Below are 8162 nucleotides of genomic sequence, written 5' to 3' on the forward strand. Positions count from 1 at the left end.
AGACTAACAGAAGTATTGGGAGCATAAGCTTTCGTGGGTAAGAACCTCATTTCTTGCATCTGAAGAAGTGAGGTTCTTACCCACGAAAGCTTATGCTCCCAATACTTCTGTTAGTCTTAAAGGTGCCACAGGACCCTCTGGTGCTTTTTACAGATTCAGACTAACACGGCTACCCCTCTGAAACTGTACCTGTTGACATCCATGATTAGCAATGAGTCATTTTTCTAGATATACTAAGTGTCGTAGATTGCAAATGTATATTTACAATATGGTTTACTTCATATGGCTCCTTTCACATCTGTATTCTGATTTCATAGCACCATAATAAAAAATCAGGTGAAAAAGTATCTGTACATATGAATTTAAGTTTTTTCATTTGTTTTGTGCAGACTTAGTTCACGTGAAAGGTGCATAGGACTGAGACACTGTTTCCAAGGCAGTAGATTCATGTGATTTTTCAACCGTTATATTCGTGTTTTTCAAATCTTCTTAAGTAATGACTAATGCATACAATGAACACTGTACCTGCACATTTCACTTTTTAAAGGAACACTTTCAGAATTAAAAAAATTCTTTGACATCAATAAAGTATTAAAATAGAAAGAATCTTTAAAACTGATCTCTTTTTTTTTCTCCATGTATTCTTTACTTTTTTGCACTTATCTATGGCAGGACAATAAAATTAGACTAGTCATTTGTACTTCCAAGTTCTTATGTTCTCATATACTGCAGTGATTGGTTTGCAAACACTGAAGGAGGAAACCGGATATCCAAAATATGCAGCTTTCGCTGTTACTTTAGAGAATTAATTCAGAGGGAAAAAATTGATTATCTTTAGGTTTTGTAAAATTATTTTTCACAAAACCCAAGTTTGGGGTCTAAACTCCCTGACAGCATCCCCTTAAACTACCAGATAATACAGATAAAAAACACATGCTATCTGAAAAATATCAACCTTTGGATATTGAGGGCTGGCCCAATGGGCTGCTGTTCTACACTGGACTGAAAAAAAGACTCAGTTTAAATTCCATCCTGGCCTTAATCTTCTCCTCAGGAGCAAAGGAACTGGGATTGTGGTGGAGATAACATAAGCAGAACTCAGTCCTGCAGCTTTTTACTTACATGAGTAGTTAATGTAGTCCCACTGACTTTATAAAACTATTGGGCAAGTAAGGATTTACAGGATTAGAGATAATGTTTTGTAGGCCCAATCCTACATAGTGCTGAATGCTTTCTGGAGGGTGCTGAGCTCTGGAATGCAGCACTTCTCTGGAAACATTCAGCACTTCATAGGAACCCATTCTTAAGGGCCAGCATTGACCAAGTTTCCAAAGGAATTCCATCCAGTTCTCACTAACTGGAAGGGCAAGGATTAAAACAATGGGCTCATAAGGGTTACATGGGAAACAAAGAGGAACCTGCACAAGAAAAACTAAACTTGTAATAATTTGGTAATTCCTATATCCTAAAAGGCAAACGTATTTTTGAAAATGCTAATTTTCAGCTCATGGTAACTATTAAAAACAGATACTGAAACTCCTACAAACACAGGTTTTACAATGGAATCATGGCTAAATTCTTAACTCCTGGGATGTTAAGGAGTGTCATTATCGTCCATACTCTCTCTAATAATATGCAACCTGATACCTCCAGTTACTTCCTGTCTCCAAATCATCAGGAAGAACCTTCAATTCCAGCTAAACCATAGCATCCTATAGGGCCAAAGGTGGAAGGAGGGGAGTGGGGTTGGGCATCCTTCAAGACAATTTTACATTATATGTAATCTACAGCAAGAGACTAGAAATACAAAATGACAAAGACCAAAAATATGAACTGTACTTCATGTTAATGTAAGTAGGTTTTTTTCAACACACACTCAGAAGATGTATTAAATTATTTACTATGTAAATTACATAGTGTGCTTCTTTATTAACAATCCTAGAGAGGTTTATATAATTGCATCAGAAATTTACTTTGTGGTTTTTAAATGTATGTACACACAATACACTCTATATTCTATAGGGGAAGAGTTGAAAACTCACCTACTATTTTGTTGGCAAGTATTTCATTCTTAAATACACCAGTTAATTTTAAACAGTTGAATAGTCATAAATCAGCATGTTAATGACATGACTTTAGAGCTGCTAAACTAGGCCAGCAACATGCTGTATTGCAAGGAGATATTGATAGAAAGAGCTATGAACAACCACATACACTGATACCCTAACTGTATATTTTACTAAAGGAAGAATATTAGACTAGATCTTTAAAAATCTAAGAACTCTTAAGAGGCTCATTTACCATCCTATTGATATTTTAGCTCAAGTAATTTTGCAATGAAATATTTCTGTTCCATTGTGCCTGTAATATATGGATTTTGCTCTCTCCTGCTTTTGCTCCTTAGCTCTTAGTGTGAGCAGCAGCTCTGCAATGGCTGATTTTATGATTCTAATTCAGAGTCTCACTTTGGAGTTTATTTTATCAGTAACACCAATATTATGAAACGATCATGTCACAAGTAGGTTACATTCTGTTATGGTACAGCAGAGTGGCTGCATGCTTTTCAGAATGTTTCCAGCACATGCCAGTGCCCTAAGTAACAGGATAAAATCAAATCCAATTATAGGCAAAGATTCTGAAGAATACTTCTATTTTATTCATTAAAATATAAATATGTGTTTGTGCCCAAATCACTGAGGAAGAAACAACATGGAAGATGATCATGCAGAACACACAGGGTGAAAGAAATTCACCCCTCCCCTCACAAAGCCTGGACTTTGTGGGCCTGATCAAAAGTGTATTGAAGTCAATGGAGGTCTTTCCACTGACTCCCGTGGGCTTTGGATCAGGCACTGTGTAAGGAATTAAGTAGGGACTGGGAAGATGGCATTTGCCTCTAAACTGTCACTTGCCTATGGGCTGGAATAGAAAGTCCAGTCCCCCTAAATCTATGCACTCTATGCTGGGATTTCAGGCTGCTGTATCTGGGTGTTTGTGGATCCTCTAGCCCCAGCCCCAGCTATCCCCCCACAACCCTCTCCTTCCTATTTGCAGCCAACCAAGAGTTCACCATGCACAGTTGTTCCACCCACAGCTTGCCCCATTCTCCACCTTGTACAGTCCCACCACAGGAATTAAGTCATACAGAGGGCCCTCAGCCAGCTCTCTGCATATGGGTGAGTGTAACCTAATGTAATTTCACATAAAACCTAATCCTTTAGTTATTGCACACTCAAAATTCCCACTGGCTAAATGTCCCTGTCACAAAGTCCTTGCTCAGTCAAACTTCCCTGTAAGTCAATGGGAGTTTTGCCTAAGAACTATAGTATCTGTACCCAAATAAGAGTTGGGTGTGTGCAATAATGCAGAGTTGGCGTCAAGTTTTTCAGAAAAAGGGGAATGACCAGAAACTAAGGGCCTAATTCTACTGTCACACTTCCGTAATTCAATGGAGTTATGCCAGTGTAAAGCTATGATATATGAGTGCAGAACCAGACCTGAAGTTTACTGAATACAGTGGAGTAGTATAGTCCATTATCATATCCTGTTACCTAAAATACAGCAGGCTGTGGAGCGTTTCAAAATGTTTTCTCTTTTTTGACTATATGAATGTATCATATTAAGATGCATTCCTAGCATGTTTAATGCTTGCTGAGTTTCCACACGGAAATGATAGGAAAGCTATGGTAGTCTGGTTTTTAATTTACGTTTGCATCTTAAGGCCTGTCCATGATTTGATGTTAAAAAACAGTCTAAATGTTTTCTATCTTAAATATGTGCACTAGTATGCTGGGAAATCAGTGATTTGAAGTTATTTTTATATCCCCAATCACAACAAAATGTAACATCACAAGGCGATATAGTGGAAATGGAAAAGATATGGAAAGACAAATGATGATGCTGATGAAAAAATACAGAAAGGAAAAAATCAACTGATAGAAATTAAAATCTAAACAGCAAAATATATGTTCTAAGTTGATCAAGCTTGCCAAATATATTTACACATGGGTTCTTTTCTCTGTCTTTTCAAATGGAGGATTTCAAATTCTGAGGAAAAACTGCTAAGTTATTGCTACATTGAAGATATTTGATAATAAGGAAGATGGTAGAGTGATGGTACATGGCATGGAAGGATTTTTTTTTTCCAGGAGAAGCAACCTACAGAATATTAAACAAACATCTGCAATGATCATTCCTGCCATAGCCTAGAAATAATACTTAATTCCGTTACGTGCATTCAAAAATAAATAGATCTACAAAATGTAGGCCCTGCATTACTAGGAGTGAATGTCTCCAGCCCTTCCCTCTGCCATGCACACACTGGCAAATACAGCAAGAGATTTCCATGTAGTTTTTGGCAAAAAGATCATGGTACCTTGTACACTAAAAATACTGTAGGGAACAATACATCAGTGGATAGGTATGAGCAGAACAAGATAGCCTTAGAGGTATTTTCCATCTCTAACTTCTACAATTCTATTATCCAAAATGTGGATCCTTGAGTCTTAATCATGCAGTCCTTTCTCAGATAAAACATCTATTCATTTCAATGAGAAGGTAGCCTGCCAGAGTATAGAATGCAGGATCAGGCCCCAAGCAGGAACACAACCCACTACTACATAGGTCTCAACTGCAGTCTGGCTCACAATGGCTGAAGTTGAAAACCCTCTTGCACCCACTTGTCAAAGCCCCATAAATAATATCATGGTACAATACTTGCTTACAACTAGGGGGAAATGAGTGTGGTTCTGCATTCACATTCAGACTCAACATTGCATCTTTGCTCGCTACCTTACAGAAAAGGAGCATGTGCAATAGGAGCTTACACACATACTATCCAGTGAGGAGCCAGTCCTCATTCTACTCTGTCAGAATGCGCTACTTCCATTTAAAAAAGCAAAGAAAACAAAATGGTCAAATTTTTGATTGGGGAAAGAGTGACCCATCAAAATTTTCTGTTTGCATGAATAGGAAGAACATATAGAATTGGGACATAGAGGCCCCAATTAATGTATTGTCTAGAAGAGAGGTGGAATATGTGTAGTGTAGTAATTCTTTACTGATCTGTAATAATCTGTAAAAAAGAAGGATAAAGTGATAGCTACATGTACATTACTGCCTCTCTCAAGAAAAATCTGACAGAGAAGAATTTTCTGATAACACATTGGCCTTGTACTAAAATCAGCACTATCTGTGTACTATACTGCTTTATTATCTAACTTATTCCCAGGAAACTGTACCAAGGGCAATTAAGATTTATAATCTAAATGGTTTCGAAATTATATCTCTGGGAAGTCAAGTCTAAATTAAATCATACCAGGCTTTTAGGCTTCCCACGATCACATTTTCCTACTGAGCAAGTGCCTTTCAATGCAGAGAACTTCTCCTCTTACAGATCGTTCAGAATCTTTCCTTAAGCAAAACCTCCTTTCCTATTGTTGGTGTCCTTCTCATAACGAAATGACTAAAAATATTGGTTACTGTTGAGACTTGCAAAAGAGATGCTGCAAGGAAAATGTGAGCATCATTTCTGCAAGCCTTAGAGGCAAGCAATACAAAATGTAAGTGGTTCTCTCATATCTACATACTAAGGAGATTCTCAGTCTCTTTACCCATACACTCTCTCTCGCTCCCTCTCTCTAGGGAGGCAAATTGACATATACACATACAAAAAATAAAATGATTAATTATATTAATTATCTGATACACACATGTATTGTCTGTGTGTATGCACAGAAAGAGAGAATATACATACACAAGCATAATACTGTATTATAATATAACGAAAATTAAATAAAATTAGAGCTGGAGAGACAGGTGGAGGATTTCTTCCGCGTTTCTGCCCAGATCCCCGGTGCCCAGCAGGTTCCCCTCCGCTAGCTCGGGGCTTTCCCCGCGGGAGCAGCCAGTGCCCAGCCCCTGCGCTACTCACATGTCGGTGATGTTCTCCCGCTCGGCGCTCCCCTCCAGGACCGGGAAGGACACGATGCCCGGCGCGGACTCGCTGCACCAGATCCGCGAGGCGCTGCATGTGCAAGGCGCCGGGCAGGCGAGCAAAGCCCTCCAGGAGCCCAGCACCAGGCAGCAGAAGCCCCAGAGCCGGGCCAGGCCGGGCCCCTGCCACCTCCTCCGCCAGGACACCATGCTGCCCCGATCAATCCAGCGCTGCCCGCTGCCCCGACGGCCTCCTCCAGCGACCGTCCCGGCGTGTGCGGAGCGTCCTGGGCGCTTCAGAGCTGCTGGGACTCGGGCATCTTGCTGCGGGAGGGCTCGGTGCCGGCCCCGGCTGGGCTCACATGGGCGCGCTGGGCCGGGCAGGAGCGACGCCTCCGCTCCCCGCTGCCTGCCCGGGCTCCCCGGAGCCGCTCGGGGCGAGCGCGGGAGGCGGCGGAGCTGGAGGGGAGAGAGACACTAGTGAGAACTGAGCTGGGACTGGCCCCGGCAGCGTCGGGGGCAGGAGGAGAAACCTGCCCCGAGAGCTCAGCGCGGGTCCCTGACGGGCACCCGGGGCAGGGACCGTTCCCTCCTGGGCAGCTGCCCCTGCAGTGGGGACGCGGCTCCGGCGCCGAGCGCAGCCCGGGCAGCGGCAACTCCTCGGCTCCCGATGATGCTGCAAAACGCCGGGCGGAGCGGGGAGCGCGCGGGACCCGGCGAGGGGGGCAGCGGGTCACCCGGGAGGGCTGGGGGCTGCAAGGGGGCAAGTGGCTGATGCTCCTACCTGCGGGGGCGCTGCCTGCTCCGGCCGCTGCTGCCTGGGGGAGAGGAATCGGCGCGCTGCTGCTGCCGGGGGGCTCGCGGCTCCTGGCTCTGCCCTTTACGCACCGTCTCCTTCCTCCAGCTGATAATAAAGCAGCCCAGGCTCCAGCTCCAGCCCAAGCTCAGGAGCTGCTGGCAAAGTGACGTGGGGCTGACGCAGAGAGGGGCAGAAACTCCATAAAATGAGCCTGAAATTCCAAAAAAAAAAAAAAGAAGAAGAAGAAGACAAAAGCAACCAGGGGCGAGGGAGGGATGGAGAGGAGGGGAGAGAGAGGAGGGTGCTAGAACAAGATGCCAATAGGCAAGCTGGAGTCTATACACATACAAACAATCACACACACACACACACCAGAGAGAGGTCAACCACCAGCACGGTCCCTCTTTTGAACCCTCCGGGCTTTGCTGTGTAAGAAATCAAAGCGTGATTTTCCGAACACCAGCAATGCATCCTTCCCATCCCCAGAAAGACACACGAAGACGTGATGTGCATGGGAAAGGGAGCCTTTTTCGCCACAGCGTAGGGCTCCACGTTGCATTGGCTTGGCTAGATACTTTCTAATATCAACATTATGGCTTTCTACATAGATCGCTCCGAACGGGCTTTCTGTGTCCGACTCACTGAGCATAATAACTAGTTAAGAAACCGTTTTGGACAGCTCAGTTTATTGGTTTTTTTCCTTTTTGAATGCAGTTAGTCCCGCACAGTGTCATGTACATTCCGTGCGCTTGCAACATTGTGTTATAGTCACTGGAAAATATATACAGCTTTTCCACCAGCTCTTCCATCCTCGGTGGTAACTATTAGGCTAATGTAGCATACGCGTTATAGATTTGCACATCTCCACTACCTAGGGGCATATATGCATATAATACACAAACATATGCAAAGAGAAAGATTGTTTTTGAAAAGAATGTGATCTTTTATGATAGTATAATAAAATGTAATCGTTTTAAGAGCTCAGGTATGTGATGAATGAGCGACATTTAAATGCCTTGTCTGGGAATTTGCCTTTTCATTAGTGGCTCTGTAGGATTTTTTTTTTCCGCAGTAATTTGAAAGGAACAGGAAAATCCACCGCAGTGCCTCAGACTTCAGCGAACTCTGGCGCCGCCGCGTGTTTACAACCTGAACACCACAAGCAAAAGAAATGCGCCAGGAGTCTGCGTGCAGTTTACTACTAATCTTTTCGTGTACATCCTTTTCTGCTTCCTCTGAGCTCTGCACTACACCGTGCTTCTGATGGTCTTAAAGGGAACTCAGATTTATGTTACTGCTCTATTATCGTTTCACTTTAATGCCGAAATGGAAATAGGGATTAGATGTTCTAATTTATGTGAACAAATAGATGTGTGAACACAAATTAGGTCTCTGTGCAGGCAGACAGGCACTTAACACGTGTACACAC

At 42.9% G+C, this 8162-nt stretch overlaps 1 protein-coding gene across 4 annotated transcripts in view; it reads right to left on the reverse strand.

Moving 5' to 3' along the window:
• The window catches only part of NTRK2 (neurotrophic receptor tyrosine kinase 2), a 273512-nt gene extending 266627 nt beyond the window's left edge, over window positions 1-6885 (reverse strand). For 2 of the 4 annotated variants that reach the window (XM_034774168.1, XM_034774167.1), the window contains exons 1-2: window positions 6719-6885; window positions 5933-6393 (exon numbers count right to left, since the gene is read on the reverse strand). In XM_034774168.1, coding sequence (XP_034630059.1) covers window positions 5933-6144 — 212 coding nt within the window. In that variant the 5' untranslated portion in view covers window positions 6145-6393; window positions 6719-6885. The remainder of the gene's footprint in view (window positions 1-5932; window positions 6394-6718) is intronic. The other 2 variants (XM_034774169.1, XM_034774170.1) reach the window with 2 other exon arrangements.
• Between the last annotated feature and the right edge of the window lie 1277 nt (window positions 6886-8162).

The sequence above is a fragment of the Trachemys scripta genome, chromosome 6 (assembly GCF_013100865.1).
Source record: "Trachemys scripta elegans isolate TJP31775 chromosome 6, CAS_Tse_1.0, whole genome shotgun sequence".
Lineage (NCBI taxonomy): Eukaryota > Metazoa > Chordata > Testudines > Emydidae > Trachemys > Trachemys scripta.